Here is an 18,978-nt window from a genome sequence, read left to right as displayed (position 1 = left end):
CAGGAACTCTCATTTGCAATGTGTTCAAAGAAAACCTTGAGAAAAAGTCACCAGTGGTGAAAATCAGAATTTTGTGGGCTGAGTGAGGAAGCTGGACTCCTTACAGTGCACCTGACATGAATGAGAAAAGCTTGGTAAAGAACAAAGGCAATAGTCATAGTTCTGTTTCCATTTATTAATGCTGCCAGTTAAAACCTACATGTCTGTTTAGCAGGCTTTAGATACAGATTTTAGAGGAGCATGACAACTTACAAATTGAAAAGCTCAAAACATCTGATTTTTTTCCATTGAGGTCATACAGACTACCTGTTACATAGACATTATCAATCAATGATTATTTAATCTGCCCCCACCAGGGGGCAGTCTTCAGGGTTCTCCATTTTATTACTCATTTGCTCGTGTCTTGGAGCAATTCAAGTATACACAAGGTTTAGGCTACTGTTGTAAGGCAACTACAGTGTGAGCACTGCTTATCAACTAAAGTGTCCTTACAGGAGACAACAACAGAAAAACCCACCACGATCAGAGTCATCTATGTGAAGGCTAGAGAAAATTAGAGCTTTGACAATACTGATGAATTCCAGAGTGCAGAACATTGTGTATACTTTCATACATACCTATCTTTCAGTATTTCACCATCAGTAATAAAATATAATTGTCATTTGGAATGTAACTATTGTATTAACATTCTAATAAAAAAAAGAGAAGGCGTGGTTACAGCAAAGTTCCTTTTTTCCCTCCTTTTTTTTTTTCCAGTAGCTACACTGCCTCCCTTGTCGTGTAGGTATTCCACTAAAGTACAATTCTAGCATTTTGTAATTATTTATTTTTCACATCAAACAGTACTAATCAGCACAGACTATATTAGCTTTGGTACACAAGGCACAATAAATCCAGGTTTACGTATTAACCACTCATATATATGGTAGTTCTCACAGATAAGGTGCAGAGCTACAGCACAGAAACAGCAACTATGTTCTTTCGAAATGGTCTTTAAAGTACTTTTTTTCTCGGGTTGATTACATAGCCCAGATTTCATCTTCAGATGATCTAACATTAATAGCCTACAATGGGATTATCATGTGGGGAAAAGACAGTTTGGGAGTTTGAATTCTAAGAAGGCCTTCCCTAATTACATATTCAAGTCATCTCAGGATTTCAGATAAATTAGAACTGTGAACTTCAGTTCCATGGTTTGGACTGGCCATGAGAAAATGTAATTCCATGGGTCTTGTAACTGCTATTAATTAGAGATTTACATATATCATTTCTTTAAAAACACAAATCAATTCAATGTACTGCATTTACAATATTTTAAATTAACTTTTTTTATTATTAATTTTTTTTCCAAAAGGAGTTTTGGAATCTGGACTACAGCCTCTTCTAAAACTGATACCCATATGCTGAAAAAATGCTAGGTGAATGTCAGTATTAGCAACATTTTCCCACAGATACCTACATGGACTTAAATCTAATTGTGGGCTGTTGGGTATGTTTTACTTCTCCTGGGTCTGAATGTGCCTCTAGCCTGTATCACTGTTCTGCAGCAGTCTAAGACACACAGGCATATATCATCCACCTCTGCTCTGGTTTCCATGGAGAGGATTTCCACCAAAATCCTCTTATGTTCAGTCTAATGTTGCCTTTATGCATTTCTTTTTCAATACTTATTAGTTAGATTTAGTTAGAATTTAATTTCAATTATAGTCACATAAACTCAAAGTGTCTCTCATTTCATTTCAGGGGAATTATCCAGGATTTATTCTATAATAGCTTTGATCAGAAACTGATCTTTCTTTCCTCTTTTTTTTCTTTTCTTTTCTCTTCTTTTCTTTTTTCTTTTCTTTTCTTTTCTCTTCTTTTATTTTTTCCTTTCCTTTTCTTTTTTCTTCTTTCCTTTTTTCTTTCCTTTTCTTTCTTTCTTTTACTTTTTTCTTTTTATTTCTTTTTCTTTCTTTTCTTTCTCTCCTTCTTTCTCCTTCCTTCCTGCCTGCCTGCCTGCTTTCCTTCCCTGCCTGCCTTTCCTTCTTTCCTTCCTTCTTTTCTTCTTTTCATGGACATATTTAGTTATATAACTCACATACAAAACACTCATCTGTAATTCCCTGGTGCCTAGATATTGCTCTCTTTGGTCCACCAATCTGTTGCATTGTGCTGTTACAGAAAAGTTTAAATTGTTACTAGTTCTGCGAAAGAGAATGACACTATCAAAATTTCTAATACTATAGATAAGAGTAGTGTCTCTTGGAATGGCTCAGTCACCTGTTGAATATTACTTGGTTTTGCAAGATTGTCATCCCTTGCTTCATCTGTGTAGTGAAATCAGTTCCTTAGAGAAATAGTAACCAGTTTTTTCTGTCTGGGCAGATAACATAGCCACTGGCTAGCCTTACTGAAGGGTAGTATGCTCTCACCTCCCATAGTCACATAGCTTGACATTCTGCGAATGCAGAACTTGGTCAGATTTTCCTAAATGTCAGGATTAATGCCCATCTTTTATGTACCAATTGCACACATATTATTACTAACCCTCCTACTTTCCACCACAGAAGTTGAGGTGATTAGGAACCACCAGAAAAATCCACCCAATCCGTAGTCAACCTCTTTAATCCCTTCTGGAGAGGCAGAGAGTGGGACCAAACTATGTGGCAAATTAACTGTCCAGTTACATGTGTCATCATTTACTTGCCACTCCACAAATATGGGATGTACTCTTGCAAGGGATAGAGCAAGAAAGCTTAATAACTGTGCAAGTGGTTCAAGATACTTCAGAAATTAATAGAAGCAGCAAAATGAAACAGAGTGACCAAAAAATGCAAGTGCAGAAATTAATCCTACAGATCATGTTTTGCAGGGTAGCTATGTATTTTGTGGTGTTTGACATAGAAATAATTGGAATTTACATTTTCAAAATGGCAGAAGTTCTTATTAAAGTCAGATAGTGTTTCCGACTTTTATATCCCCTCCTGATGTGCCTTTGACAGGATGACATGTCAATGGTTTGTGTCAAGTACACATTATTTGACTTTTTAATTTTTTTACTTTTTTTTTTCCCCCCATTATGTTCATATTTCATGTGCTAATGAAAGAAAACCACTGATGGTGGCACCATGGCGTATTTTGCCAAAGATTTATTACACAATGAAGTGATCAGAATGGCAGTCGTAAAAAGAAATCACAACTTTGTGTCACAGAATATAGTTTAGAGATTATTTTCAAGTAATTACTGCTTATAGTAACTCAGTTAAAAATATAGACTACCAGGTAGCACATGGCTTTTGACAGTACTCTTAAGAAGGAGCTTTTAAGAGGGCCAGTGAAAGACCAAAGTGAAAATCTGTAGCCGGCATAACCTACTTGCTGAGATTTGACAAAATCACTGTTTTAAATGCAAACCCTTTAGGACAAAGTAGAGAACCTGCCATGAAGACAGTTAGTATTAATTTAGTGCTTGTCCCCTTGATCTGGCTATGTAATGAAAGAGTTTTTAAGTCCTAACTTCATGTACAGAATTACTGCAGCTTCTCATGACGGGATAGTTCCCCAAATCACGGCAACACTTCCGCATGCTTGTTTAGAGAAGACCTGAACAGCATTATAAACTTCCCCCAACCTGCACTTTCTTTCTGAAGTCATAGTAATGTTAAAATAATTGGTTATAACATCTCACAGTTCCATCTGTGAAGAAAGGAGTGGGTGTGCTAGAAGTGAATGGGGACAATGGAGGCAGCACTGACCCTTCCATTTCCATTGCCTTTTTCAACAAATATAAACTGGTAATGATAGCTCAAGCCCCTGGAAACAGGCAAGATGAAACAACCACACAGAGAATGACTAAGGTTACAATACAACTTGCTCACAAGGATTTTGCTACTGCAGCTTGGCTATGTAACAACAGGTTTTGTTCTTGTTTTCCTTCCCTTCATAATTTGACCTTCCCACCCACCCTTAAAATAAAACTTGGCAATGCAGAGGAAGCCAGTTAACCTCCTCCCCACTGCTACTTCACTGCTGTTACTGTTGTTGGTGGTTTTGCTCCCATGTTTTCAGAAGATCAGTTGCCAGCTGTGAGATGTGCTGCCAGGCAAACTTGATGTGGGCGGATTCCACCGTGCGGGAACAAATAGCAAAACGTAGCACAAATTTCTCTCGCAGATAGCATGGAACCAGATGAATCTTCTTGGCCTGATTTATGCTTTTAAGAAGAGCTTCATTTAGTTCATTTGAGCCCTGAAATCATTGCAATTCAATGGATATGGTGGTGAATTTCAGAAGCAAGTTTGGCATATATGAATCCCACCAAAAAGCCAAGCCCAAGTACCAGCAATAGCATGCAGCCAGTTTCTCATCTCTCAGTGCTTTGCCATCAAAGGATTACACAAAGATGACAGTGCAAGAGAGAGTTTCTCAGCCACAGAGAGATTTATGGATTAACTAAGGTTTAGAAGCAGCCTTCACACTGGGACATTTGTGACAACCAGCTGCATTTCTGTGACCTAAGGTCATGAGCTATGTAGGTTGAAGTAAAAGCATTCATTATTATACCCATTTCATTACATTTTTGCTAGACCTAATCAAACAAATATGGAAGGAGGTTTTGCAATAAAGTGTTCTATCATTTGTAAAACAATCTTTCTAGTGTTCTTTAATCATGGCTGCTGTAGGAGAGTGTTTTGACTATGAAGATGTAAATCTTACCCTAATTAAGAATTACTATTGTAAAGGTAATGTAACTCTATCATAAGTGAGTTTCATACTAATAGCAGACACTCTAAAAAAGCCTTTTCCTCAAGTTCTGAATCCTACAGAGTGGGCTTTGTGGGAGCAGAATTTTAGAAATATGGTGACCTGGACTTCCCACGGGAAGTAGAGAGTCTTCTGTATTCCGGGAAACAAAGATAGATGTTAATTATTTTGCAGAAGGTCAGCGGGACTCTACATGCATGCAGTATTGAATTTTAACTCCTTCTAGTGTACTTCATTCTCTTTGTGCACAGCTGTGACTTGCCTGCTTAGTCTTTTCCAAATTAAAACAAAACATAAAGGAGACACTTTCCCATTGGCACTGAGGAGAAACATTATTCTCCTGGTTTTGCATCATATTAGAGTTAGAGCAAAACCTTTTTCTGACTAAGCCCAACTTTACATATTTATAAACATTAATGAGGTCACCCCTTAGTCTCCTCTTCTCCAAGCTAAAGAGCCCCAGCTCCCTCAGTCTTTCCTCATAAGGAAGATGTTCCACTCCCTTAATCATCTTTGTGGCTCTGCAATGGACTCTTTCAAGCAGTTCCCTGAGGTCCTTCTTGAACTGAGTGTGCCAGAACTGGACACAATATTCAAGATGTGGCCTCACCAGGGCAGAGTAGAGGGGGAGGAGAACCTCTCTCAACCTACTGACCACAGCCCTTCTAATACATCCTAGAATGGCATTGGCCTTCTTGGCCACAAGAACACTTTCCTGGCTCAAGGTCAACCTTCCATCCACTAGGACCACCAGGTCCTTTTCCTTTCACTGCTCTCCAACAGGTCAGTCCCCAGTCTATACTGATACCTGGGGTTGTTGGCAAGACTCTACACTTGCCCTTGTTGAATTTCACTGAATTTCTCCCTGTCCAACTCTCCAGCCTATCAAAGTTTCTCTGAATGGCAGCATAGCCTTCAGGTGTGTCAGCCACTCCTCCCAGTTTTGTGTCATACAGGCAAGTTTTGAAAGTCTCCAGAGAAGGAGACTCCACAACCTCTCTGGGCAGCTTGTTCCAATGCTCCATCACCCTCACCATAATGAAGTGTCTCCTCATGTTGAGGTGAAACCTCCTGTGTTCTGGTGTGTACCCACTGTTCATTGTCCTGTCACTGGGCACCACTGAGAAGAGACTGGCACCTTCACCTTGACACCCACCCCTCAGCTGTTTATAGACGTTGATAAGATACCATCTCAGCCTTCTGTTCTGAAGACTAAACAGTCCCCGGGCTCTCAGTCTTTCTTCACAGGAGACATGTTTCAGTCACACAATCATCTTCCTAGCTCTCCATCTCTAGCCTGAACTAGGGAGACCAAAACTAGACACAGTATTCCAGGTGTGGTCTCAGCAGAGCAGACAAGGTGGGGAGGAGAACCTCCCTAGACCTGCTGGACGCACTTTTCTTGATGCACCCCAGGATGCCTTTGGCATTCTTAGCCACAAGACCATATTGCCCATGGATTACTTGCTGTCCACTAGGGCTCCAAAGTCTTTCTCCATGGAGCTGCTTTCCAGCAGGACAACCCCTAGTCTGTACTGGTGCCTGTTGTTATTCCTCCCAGATGCAGGGCTCTGCACTTGTCCTTATTGAACTTCATGATGTTCGCTTTTGCCCAGATCTTAACCCTGTCCAGATCTTGCTGGATGGCAGCACAGCCTTCCAGTGTGTCAGCCACCTCCCTATCCCCCCCAGTTTCATATCATCAGCAAGCTTGCTTATGATAAGTTAATAAATAACCATCTGCTGTTAAGTTAATGCCCTTGGCAGGGACAAGAGAGGAAGGAAAAGGATTCATGTGTCTTTATTGTGTTCTGCTCTCACAGCAGCCCCGATGGACTGCTGCGACACTCAGGTGTCAAGTCAAATTGAAGTTAGTAGTGACTAATTCTCTCCCAGAGCTTTGAAAAGCCAGCTGTGATCGAGTCTGTCGGCTTCAGTAAGACAGTATTCTCATTCCCCTGGAGATATTACTAACTTGACTTGTACTCATCTACAGACATGACAAGAAGGCAAAAACTTAACCCTTCAGCATGATACATTTGATGAAATGTAAGTTATAATATGGAGGTTATGGATTATTAGTCTACTCAACGGTGTGAATGGCAAAAAAAATGAAGTTTATAGTTAAGCAACAAAAAAAAAAAGGTAAAATGTTTCTCAAGAACAAAGGAAGGGAAGTTATTTCACACAGCTGTGCAGCATTATGGTTCAAGTCCCCTGTCTCAGCCCTACTGTAACTACAGAAAAGTTACTACTTCTAAGATGCATTTTAATATGAATTCTATAAATCAAGGAGAATTTTTGAAAGAGTGATTTGAAAAGCAAAAAAAGTTGTGAAGACTTCTGGTAAGTGCTCTTAATTTTAAAGTTTTTGTGTTTTGTTTTGACAAGGAAGGCAAGCGATGAAAATGCTGCCATTTCTGCACTGGTTTTCAGCAGAACCATGCCTTTATTTTATAACACATTGAAAAGTTTCTTAGCTAGGTGCGCAGTATTTACATCTTAATGCAAAACTGTCTTTCCCTGTACATCTGAGTTATTCCTCTGGATCATCAGGGACAGGAGAACAGATGTAGCTGTACTACTGGTCTGATCAAAAGTGACAATTCCTGTGTTGCTATGCTCTATTTCACCAGCACATGTGTTTGCTCCTTTAAAGTAAATGTAGAGCACTGACTTAACAGCTGTCTTTGAGTCTGCAAAACTAGTGTTTGCTTGTTCCATGTGAAAGAGCAGGCTACAACCAACATCTTCTTATTGAGCAGTAAAAGCCATAAAATCTATTCCTCACACTGTTTTAAAAGTCCTTGTTAGGAAAAAAATTATATTCGTATTCTCACTTTCTGGAAAAATAACTACACATTCTTTTACCTGTCTGATCCCCTAGTAACACATCTTGGTGGTTTGGTTTGCTTTGTTTTGGGGTTTGGTGTTTTTTTGGTTTGTTTTTTTTTTAAAAATATGAACTAAAATAAACCCATTTTCCTATTACAGAACCTATGCCACCATTAATTCATTGTTAAAGATTTGTTAGTTCCTTCAGCAAATTGCATCAAACTGGGGCAACTGGGGCAACAGAATGGCTGAGAAAAGCATTTGTGAGAAGTAGAAATACCATACTACCCAGGAGCCAAGATGCAGTTCTGAGCCTTCAGAAAAGCTAAAAGCTCTTTTAGGTATCATGTGAACTAGAAAACACCCGTGCTGTTATTGTTGTTGCTTAATGTTCGGATTCAGCGTCACAATCCAGCCCTTCACTGAGGCTTCAGTTGTGAGCTCCTTTATTAAATGAGTCCTTTACTTAAAATAAAGACACTGATCTCCTCTTAATAGCTGATTAGACAAGTGACCCCTCTTATGCTCTGAGTGCAGAGTGAGTTTTCTAGTTTCTATTGGGCAAGATCTCTATGTCAGTCAACTTGGCCTTTACAGAGATTTGGGGGGGGGAAAAAAGCAGAGAGGGAAAAAAGGATCATGGTCAGGAAAAAAACAGACCAGGGCCAAGGGCTATTGGGAAGCTGGCCTCCTGTGCAACCTATTCTTACTCATATCATGCTCCAATTTGTCCGGTCTGACTGCTGGATTTTATAAATTATAATGTATTCTTTATGGAACACAAAAAGTCTCTACTACTCTAATCTTCATTAATTATAGTCATTATATAGATATACATAATGGAACATTAAATATGCACACAGAAAATTGACAAGAAATATGTAACACAGACACATATTCTCACACATCATCTACAAATGTCTAGGGAAACATATTTTTAAAATCATCTTCACCAAAGCCTATCAACCATAGCATATAACATTTTGCATGACTGAGTAGACCATTTGTGTGCTTTGACTGTGTATTTCCATACCATAATACACTTGAGTTATCTTCATCATTCAAATAATTTATAACAGTATTGTCTTAAGTGTCTTCCATTGATCTGCTTTGATCTACAGGAACTCCTTTTATTTTCCTTAATAAACAAAGTATAGTAACTACAAAGACTATATTCAATGGTAATTATCATATTGCTACAAAACGTGACAAAGAAACGGGAGGTCTTAGCTGCCTTACCTTCAGACGAAAACACACTAGTCCCAAGACAACCTCGGCACAGATCTCAAATCTTTCATCCTGAAGGACTAGGTTTTCAAATAGATGTGACAGCTTGACATGCTGAGAAGAAAAAAGTAGTAACTACATTGTATAAATTTGATAGTCAAGAGAAAATATGTGCTATATTGTTTCCATCCCTAATGTCTTTTCTCTGTTCCCTCTTCTGATATGTCATAATGGTTACATATCACCATCTGGTTTTGTCAACATTCATCCCATTCCAGCGACCATACTGAGCCATTACAACATTAATAGCTCAGTCTGTCTTAGGCAGCACTTGTTTGGTTCTCAGTGAAACATTTCATCACAGTTTTATACAAATCTATATTAACAGTAATTATTCTTTCAGTTTTCTTACTACTGTCAGTTTTTGCTGGGTATGGCTAGGGAGTCCAAAGGTTTCTATGGGGAAAGGGGTAGGTGCACTGATTTACATCAAGAAAACAATCACAATTCCAGTGCAAAATAAGCTGGAAAGTTATGCTTTTTAGAATAGTTCATTTAATATGAGAATAACTTTAAAGAAGTGGATAACTTGCTCACTCTTCTGAGCTGGCTGTTAAGGTTCTGTTAAAAAGAATGGTACTGGCAGCATAACCAAGAATATGGTTAGAAAATCTCAGCCAACTTGTTTAGTAGTTACTGGGGGGTGGGGGGGGAATGACATTGGACACCAAGCCAGAACAATTATTTTGACGCATAGGAAACCAGTGCTCTTCCAAAATCAAATAAATAGGAAGAATACCAACAGGCATGCTAACAACCAGCTGGAAAGTCTTAACAGCAGTCAGTGAAGCTTACATATTCATACTACATTTCACTTTCTTCCAAGCAGAAAATTAATTCAAAAGCACTTAGTAAAAAAGAACCCCTATCATCATCAGGTCCCTGTAGTACCTTACCAAGTCCCCCTCTCCCTGGCTATCACCAGTGTAGTGCTCACTACCCTAAAAAACAATAATAAAAAGATAAAACTACAACAGCAACCAGCTGCCAGAATTAAAGTTTGTCTTTGTGCAATAGCCAGTCTACACCAAAAATTATCAGCATCATCTAAAATGAAGTTCCTTAGTTTTGATATATTTATGATTGCAAATAATTTTACAAAACCAAACAACTAAGCACATGTCTTTTCCAGCTTTTGCACTTTGCTTTTTTGTAAGTCAAAGGACAGTTATCAAGCAAAAATTAAACACAAAATGTTTAATCTCACAGGAATTTCCCTGAAGGGCAAGAACAACACAAAACAGGAATTACAGAAACATAACCAAAAAATCCAACCCAACACATTTTGCAATCTTAATCATAGCTTTCTGATGTTTGTTTATTTCTCAAAATAGAAAAACATTGTTTATATTGAATCAAAACATTTCTTCAAAACCTTCATATTGGGCATACTGGTGTCCTATGCAAACAGCCAATCTTGATGTTAGTACCACTTCCTCTCTGCTGTTTATTATGTCCATTTATGACCTCCTTCTAAAATTAGACTGAAAACCCTTTGAGTCAGCAGTGAGACCAATAAAATGCCTAATCCTTTCCAAGGCATTTGAATGTTCTGCTAATATAAACAGCACAAGTTTACAACTATAAAAACTGACCATCAGTATATGTATACATATACATCTGTAAACATAACCACATGGAAAACATATGTGAAGTATGCACATGTGTTACAGGGATCTTTTACTATCTCCTATCCTCGTGTTCTATAGACTTAACTATGTTTCTGTATTTTACACAGCTCTGCAAAATTTCATACTGCATATGCTAGGTCTTGGAGATCAAAGCTACAAAACCCCCCAACATGTTCAATGAGATGAAAATTTCACAAATTGAATGTAATCACCAATGGAAGTTAATACAAATTTACCTGGGTATGAACCAAATAAAACAAAAATGTAAGATGTGGATTACTGCAAGCACTTAGTACAAGAAAACTCTGCACCCATGCTGTATGTTTTATGGCAGGTATTTAAGTGCATTATTTGCACTACTGGACTTTTTAGGAATTAGAAAGGAAAAAATAATTTAAAATACAAGAGAAAATAGAGACTATTCAATAAAACACAAATCAGCATTGCAGAAGTATTTTGTGTTCATGTCTGGATGCAAGTCAAGTTTTATAATGCCTGGACTCAATGGTCTTAAAAGGTTTTTTCCAACTGAAACGATTCTGTGATCCACAGCGTCTTAACAAGTAGCAATAATGTGTGGAGCCACTGGGGGGCACCAAGTGCTTTGGCTTATACTGAACTGGAAGCAAGAGAAAGTGGCGATATAACTGGTTTCACCTGTAATAAATTTACTTGACATACCCAAGGCCCTGCACCTTTGAACTGTAAGCTATTATCCTGAATTGCCTTTACAAAGATTGTTGCAACCAAACATAATTAAACAAAATAAAGTTAAATATTATTAAGCCTGGAAGTTAAACATCTAAAACTGAAGGGTTTTTGGGTATCACACCTGCTTCTGTGAGTCCAAGATCTGTACTCACACTCTGAACACGAGCATGGCAGTTAAGTCAGAGGAGGACACGTGCTTGAACTTCTCAAGACAAGCAGGTAAATTATGAAAATAAAGTCCTCTTTGGAGAAGTGGGTACTGAAACTGAGAATAGGAAGGAAGGAGAGGAAAAAAAATGACAGGCTGTCCTGTTTTCTGATGAATGTGTACATAATAAGGCTGATATATGGCTACTTTAACCTTCCAAATGCTTTTGATTTTGACATTTGTGTCAAGATGTTAAAACTGATGTTCACATATTATTTAACCTTTAAAATCTGTTTTAGTTAGGACTGTTATAAAATTTAACAAAAAAGTAGTCATATACAAACCAACTGTTTCTGGCAATATCATTTGGACAATCCCTTTACCACATGGGTTCCCAAATTGGAATCACAGGGACTGCACAGAAGTGGCCTGAAAAGTCTTGATATGTAGCAAAAGAATACTAGCCCTTTTATTCACAGTGAAATTTAGTAGATGGAAGAAAAGAAGCTTGTAAGGAATGTATGTGTATTATTATCTATCTCAGATAAATAGCCAATGTTCTTCTGCAGTGAGAGGTTATTGAGGATTAAGGGAAATGTCTTACATAATCACTAACAGGAACAGTAAAGTGAGGCATTAGGATGTGGTCCTTATTGAAAAAAAAAATCTGTATGTATATGTGTGAAGATATATATAAATAATGTAATAGAAATAAATGCTTCTGCATCGAGATATTTAAACTCAATTTCAATTTTTGGGCAAAGCCTTCTTGAACTGAAGCAGTTTTTGATTGAAGGGCACTTCTCTGAACATCACAGTACATTCCTGTGCACATGCAAATAAGCATACCTTCCTAGTCTTGATCATTTCATACTTTTCCTCCTATAGATTTCACTTCTCTGCCTGCCTTAGCTCACATCCCACTACACTCTGAAGGAAAATGATGGCAAAATCTTCTCAATGACTACTTGGACTGTGCTACTCCTCTGTTGAAATACTATCTTTGTTATTGCTGGTTTGCAGTTTCTTGGTCTCTCCTGTTACTTCTTAATGGAATTCATTATCCTTGGTGAAGAAAAAAAGACATGGTACATGAATTTCTTCTGGTCCTATGGTGGAGTCAGAATGTTTGTGATCAGATACAAAGACATTTGACATTAACTGCTAAATTTCTCAAATTACTTCTGAGCATTTTGAAAGGGCTTAAACCAGCAAAGGAGGAATAGATGGTCCAGCAGTTTGAAAACGGGCTATTTACAAATGGTGCATTAGGGTTTCACATTTATACTGACTCTGTTTGGAATCAGTGTAGAAGGCTTTTAATTGTTGTTGGGTTTGCTCTTTTTGTACATCTCCTCTGTGGCTTTGGGACTTACCCAAGAGAGGGGACTTACCCAAGAGAAGGCTCTGAGGTGACCTAATTGTGGCCTTCCAGTATCTGAAGGGAGACTACAAGAAGGCTGGGGAGGGACTTCTCAGGATGTCAGTTAGTGATAGGACTAGGGGTAATGGAATGAAGCTGGAGGTGGGGAGATTCAGACTGGATGTGAAGAGGAAGTTCTTCACCATGAGAGTGGTGAAGCCCTGGAATGGGTTGTCCAGGGGGGTGGTTGGGGCGCCGTCCCTGGAGGTGCTTAAGACCAGACTGGACAAGGCTCTGGCCAGCCTGATCTAGTGTGAGGTGTCCCTGCCCATGGCAGGGGGGTTGGAAGTAGATGATGCTTGTGGTCCCTTCCAACCCTGACTGATACTATGATACTACTATACTATGATACCTCCAAATTTTGTATTTTTCTCTTTCCACCTCCTTCAGAGATGATTGTCCTCCCCTTTACCACTGCTTTAAACCTATACTTTGTAATAGGTTAATATTAAATATTGTGTGGGAAAAGACTGCATAACTGGAAGGTTTGGAAAACAAAAAAAGTTACTGTATCTAAATCCAAGTCACACATTCTCATCTCCCAGGAATATTTTAGTTCAAGCAAATGCAGTGGTTGCAGTGTTTATCTGGTCATTTTAATGTAGACCTTAAGGTCGCAAATATAGCAACCATATTTTACATAGTTAGAAAAGAGAAAAAAAGGGAGGGAGGAAGGAAGGGGAAAAAAGTTTGTTAAGAGATACTTGCAGATATCTTTGGTAGAGTGGCTTCTTAAGAATATGAAGTGTTTTTTTCTTCTGTATCATGTCAGAAGCTCATCACTATTGAAAATATCAAATCACTTTGTAAGTGACATCTGGCTGCACAAAAGAAGCCTAACTACAAGTCTATTAACACTGGATAAATCTTCCTACTATAACTTCCTTCAATAACTTAGGAGGTGAAGTGTATTTTTTTCCCCCCTTAGGTAACCACAGCATCTATATTGTAGTTTTTATGAACTCAGAAAATAATTGAAACTCTAGAACTTGAAATTCTAAGGCCCAGCCCTGCATCTGAACAGGCATACCTTAGCTGCTATTGTATAGCATGAGTGGTAACAACATATCCTGCACACAGGTATGTTGACATAGAAAAGCTACATGGTGTATGACCGCATATACACCCCAAACATAGGCATCCCCTTCCCCCTGTTCTAGCCCAATTTACTCATTCAAACCTCAGCTCTTCTGTCTGACTCAGTGTCCCTCCTGGGTCAACTCCTTAATAACATAACAGAGAGCAAGCACTTTTTCCTACTTCCCCAGCTCCAGTCACTCTACTCTCCACATGAAAGCTGACAATGTCTGCCACTGCTCTTTAGTCTCCTCACTCAAGCTATGTCCAATCTATCACCCACTGTAATAAACAGAGCTTCAGAAATAATTCTGGCAGTTACAGGCCTTCCCTTAAAACTCAACTATAAGTCCCAAATCCAAGATCAGTACCCCCTATTATCTTCAAGGACAGGAATATAAAAGCTGTTATGTGCAAGAAACTACAACAGGTTTGAAAGAAAGCAATTTTTCACAGCCAAGCACTGGGATAAGCAGCATTGAAGTGAAGTTAACACGTGAAGTTAAATTCTAAATTACTTTTCATTTGGAAACTTGACTGTAGGGTTGAAAATCTAAACTAGTACTAGGCTGGTTACTTACTTCGTTACTACACTACCAAAAGATGAATCATCACAATATATCTAGAACCCATGCTAATTCCTGAGAAGAGAGGAAAATGTGCAGGATATGAAACACATTTATGATTGTTATTTTGCAGCTACCGATATAACTTTAACTCAACCACCTTTACTTTTTACTGACTTAATGGTTCTAGTTTGAAGGATGTATACAGCGAGCCAAATTCTGCACTTAATTAGCCCTCTTGCCCTTTCAAAGTTGTAAACATGAGGTCATAATTTCTTTTTTCTGTATAGTGGGTAACAATTTAGTCCATAAGGAAATACTAAACATACACATTCAGTTCAACAAGCCCCTGGAAAGCTAGCTGTCTGAATTACCTTTACAAATAAGGGAACATATTAGGGTTTTATTTTGGGGTCAGTATCTTTAAGAAAACATTGATGTGCTTAGCCTTCCTGAACTGTATTGTCACAGAAAACATATTTAAAAAAATCCAAACAGGTCTTCAGCTATGATTGTAGGAATACAAGCATTTTTTTGGCTGGACAGTCAGGGAAGCATCTGGGAGATAAAGAGGGAACTTACTGAATGTAAATACTGACCTGTGGAAGCCAGCCTGATAGAAGGCTGTGTAATTGATACAAGGACTGTAACCCTCTATTTTCCCACTGAGGGTTTTAGCCCTATTAGCATAATATTGAAATAAATGTAGTATCCAGAAATTTAACCTGAGAGAGAATCCTACTAGAAATTGTCATGGTAGCCTAGTAAAGCAGTAACAAACCTTGTATCAGTTTTTCATCAGAAGGGTAGGTATCGGATTGCCACAAGGGTAACACAACATCAGGATTGCCATTGTTGTCAACATTTATTTCTGAAAGCCTCATTAAGGATAAAAATCTAATTTTGGCATTTGTAGGCAGTTGAAACTTACAGTATGATAAAAATGAGAAGCAAAAAGGGTACCTTCCATCCCAGAACCTTTCCAAATCCAAGGAGACTTACCCATGCAGTGACTTTACAACAGGGGAGAAAGCCTTTCTTAATAGTTACTCTGTTTAGTACCACAACAGAAAGGAATGTGTGTCTGTGAGGAGTTTTCTATACTAACCTTACCCAATGGAGATTTTTTAAATATTTAAAGCCAAGTCATGGATCACCCCTTGCTAGTTTTCCCTAGACTTCATAAAGACAAAAGGTATACTTGAATTTGACTTTACTAAAGAGGAAGAATATATGTAATTTAGACTGGTACCAGATCCCTTGGATTTATATAAAGAATAAACTTAGTATTTATTCATAACAATGTTAACAAACTGTAAATTGTCCACTTCCTCTTTTTAAAATTTTAAATAGATACATTTTAATTAAGAAACAAAGAAGCAGCACAGTTAGACATGCCCCATAAGTTACTGTGTCCCTTAATCTAGTGCACACTAATAAAACAAATACGTAATTAATAAACACGTTTTTCTGCAATAAAATCATCGACCTGCTATGGCTTAATTTGAGAGGGAATTATGGTCCCACACTGTAGAAATTCCAAATTCCCAGACTTGTCCTCCCTCAAGATTAACACAGATCTGATAACAGTTTTGATCCTGCTGTGATATGATACTGTGAAGTAAAAGAGCAGCACTGCTATTGAACTGAGCTGTCTAAAAGCCTGTATAGCCTGTGCTTTCTGTTACATACAGAAGTCCTAGAATCACAGAATGGTTTGGGTGGGAAGGGACCTCCAAAGATCACCTAGTCCAACCCCTCTGCAGTAAGCAGGGACATCCCTTACTAGATCAGGTTGCCCACAGTCCTGTCGAGTCTCACCTTGAATATCTCCAAAGATGAGGCCTCAACTATGTCCCTGGGCAACCTGTTCCAGTGTTCCACCACCCTCGTGGTGAAGAACTTGTTGCTAACATCCAATCTAAATCTGCTCTAGTTTGAAAGCTCTGCCCCTTGTCCTATCACTTCAGGCCTTTGTAAACAGTCTCTCTCCATCCTTCTTGTAGACCCTCTTCAGGTACTGGAAGGCTGCTATTAGGTCTCCCTGGAGCCATCTCTTCTCCAGGCTGAACAACCCTCTCTCAGTCTGTCTTTGTAGCAGAGGTGCTCCAGCACCCTGATCATGTTTGTGGCCCTCGTCTGGACCCATTCCATCAGGTCCATGTCCTTGCTGTATTCAGTGCACCAGAGCTGCACACATTCTCCAGGTGTGGTCTCACCAGAGCCAGGTGGCAGAATCACCTCTATGGATCTGCTGGCCATGCTTCTTTTGATGCAGCCCAGGATGTGATTTGCCTTCTGGGCTGCAAGTTCACACAGTCTGCTCATGTCCAGCTTCTTGTCCATCAGCACCCCCAAGTCCTTTTCCACAGGACTACTTTCAATCACCTCCTCCCCCAGCCTATACTGATAATGAGGATTGTTCTGACCCAGGTGCAGGACTCTGCACTTGCTCTTGTTGAACCTCATGAGATTCATGTGGGCCACCTCTCCAGCTTGTCCAGGTCCCTCTGGATGACATCCTGTCCCTATGGTATATCAACAACACCCCTCAGTTTGGTGTCATCTGCAAAGTTGCTGATGGTGCACTCGATCCCAATGTCTATAGCATTGATAAAAACATTAAACAATACAGATCCCAGTACAGACCCCTGAGGGACACTACTTGTCACTGCTCTCCATCTGGACTTCAAGCTATTGTTCACTACCCTCTGGATGTGACCATCCAGCCAATTCCTCATCTACTGAACAGTCCACCCATCAAATCCATATCTCTCCAACTTGGCAAGTAGGATGTTGTGGGGGACTGTGTCAAAGCCCTTGCAGAAGTCCAGATAGATCACATCCCTAAGTCATCCCTTGCCCACTGATCTAGTCACTTTATCACAGAAAGCCTCTAGGTTGCTAAGGCAGGATTTGCCCCTAGTAAATCCATGCTGGCTCTTTTGAATCACCTCCCTGTCCTCTATGCGTCATGGAATGTAGATAGGTAGCCATCATATTTTCCTCTGCCATCCCACAACGTGTTACCCAAGAGAGGAAATTCCAGTTACCTTGCGAATGTGCTTCTGCAGCCCTGTGACCCCATACATCCTCAGCACGAACCAGAGCTTCAGGGATCGGAACCTCCTGCCCAGGGGGATTTGCCAGTGCTGCAAAGCCAGGGAGAAGGGAGGTCATCCACATTAGAAGTCATCGTTGCAGTGACACTGCAGAAAATGTACATTCTGTGATGATTTTGAAGCTTATCACAGTGCCACATCCTAGGTGCATCAAATAATAGGAGAAATATCTGTTCTTAGTTAATGTGCTAGTTTGACTGTTTAATACTCAAAATTTTCAGATTAAAATTAAAAGATGTGATTGGTTTCAGAAGGGAAGGGCTGGGTTACAAGGAAAGTGAAATTTTCTTTGTGTATCCAGAAGCCTCCCCAAAGGTTTTAGGAAAATATCTTACTTAGAAGCTCATGCACATGGGCATATTTACAGTTGTGGGGCTAGCATATACAATGATGGGCACATTTGCCATTTTAATACAGCACCGTTTCCATTGGTTAAATATTAAAAAGCATATACATTTTTAAAAAAATAGATTGTATTATTCACTATGGGAAGAAAAAAACAATTTAGTACATTTCTTTCTCCTCCCTAACCCTTGGGATGTTGCACATGAAAGGCAATTCCTGCCTTTAAACAATTTTTTTTTTCTTCAAACAGTACAGTTTCAGCTTGAGGAATGTTACAAATTGAGCAAGCTGCTTCTTTCCAAGAAAGTAGCACAAAGTTTTGAGGTTTATGATAGCAATGAAAAATAAAAGCCCTGAAAATATCAGTAGACACAAGTAATAATACTATTTTTTTTCATTGATGCTGTACTTACCCGATAATCTGTTACAAGGCCTGCAAGTTAAAGAGCAAATATTCATATTACTTCATGACAACAGCCAAAGACTTCAATCATTCTAATGTTATTGAAAAAGCTGTACCTTAGCTATCCCTCAGCATCGTCAGCGTCAACAGTACTACTAAATACCTAGCAGGATACTTGGCAGCAAGCTAAAGGAAGGTGCTTGTAATAAGCTTCGTTCCCTAAATATTCAGAATATACCACTGACAAATTAAACAGTTTACAGGAGAAGAAATACAATTTTCCTTTCTGTTATATACTGCAGATGCTATGGAGATGATGGATTAATTACTGTGTTTATTTTCTTCTTGTAAGGAAAAGAAGCAGTAGATAAAATGGCTATTTAATTTTGTTTTCAACAGCTTGCAGAATCCTCAAACTCACTCTATTTACCCAGGCAAACTGGTAACATTTTTTAAAACAATCTACTTCTAACTACCTTTTATACTCATTCTTATATTTGTGGCTAATCCTTTAGCATACGTAATAAGTGACTGATTTCACAATAAAGGAAACCATAATATAAAATTAGATTGCTTGGAGTAAGCCACTAATGGAAATTAAACTGACATAAAATTTAAAGCACTTCTTTAGGAAAATTTGGAAGCGTCTGCTTAGTTTCTTACTCTGATTTATTACTCTGTGCT

The 18,978-nt window shown here is 38.8% G+C and overlaps 1 protein-coding gene across 1 annotated transcript in view; it reads right to left on the bottom strand.

Annotated features, from left to right (window-relative positions):
- Positions 1 to 4,005: 4,005 nt before the first annotated feature.
- DDC (dopa decarboxylase) overlaps positions 4,006 to 18,978 on the bottom strand; it is a 47,954-nt gene continuing 32,981 nt past the window's right edge. The window contains 4 exon segments of the mRNA XM_009906540.2: positions 4,006 to 4,230; positions 8,821 to 8,922; positions 17,478 to 17,576; positions 18,305 to 18,324. Coding sequence (XP_009904842.2) covers positions 4,006 to 4,230; positions 8,821 to 8,922; positions 17,478 to 17,576; positions 18,305 to 18,324 — 446 coding nt within the window.

This window comes from Dryobates pubescens, chromosome 9, assembly GCF_014839835.1.
Source record: "Dryobates pubescens isolate bDryPub1 chromosome 9, bDryPub1.pri, whole genome shotgun sequence".
In the NCBI taxonomy this organism is placed as follows: Eukaryota; Metazoa; Chordata; class Aves; order Piciformes; family Picidae; genus Dryobates; species Dryobates pubescens.
This window is presented reverse-complemented; position numbering and strand designations above follow the sequence as displayed.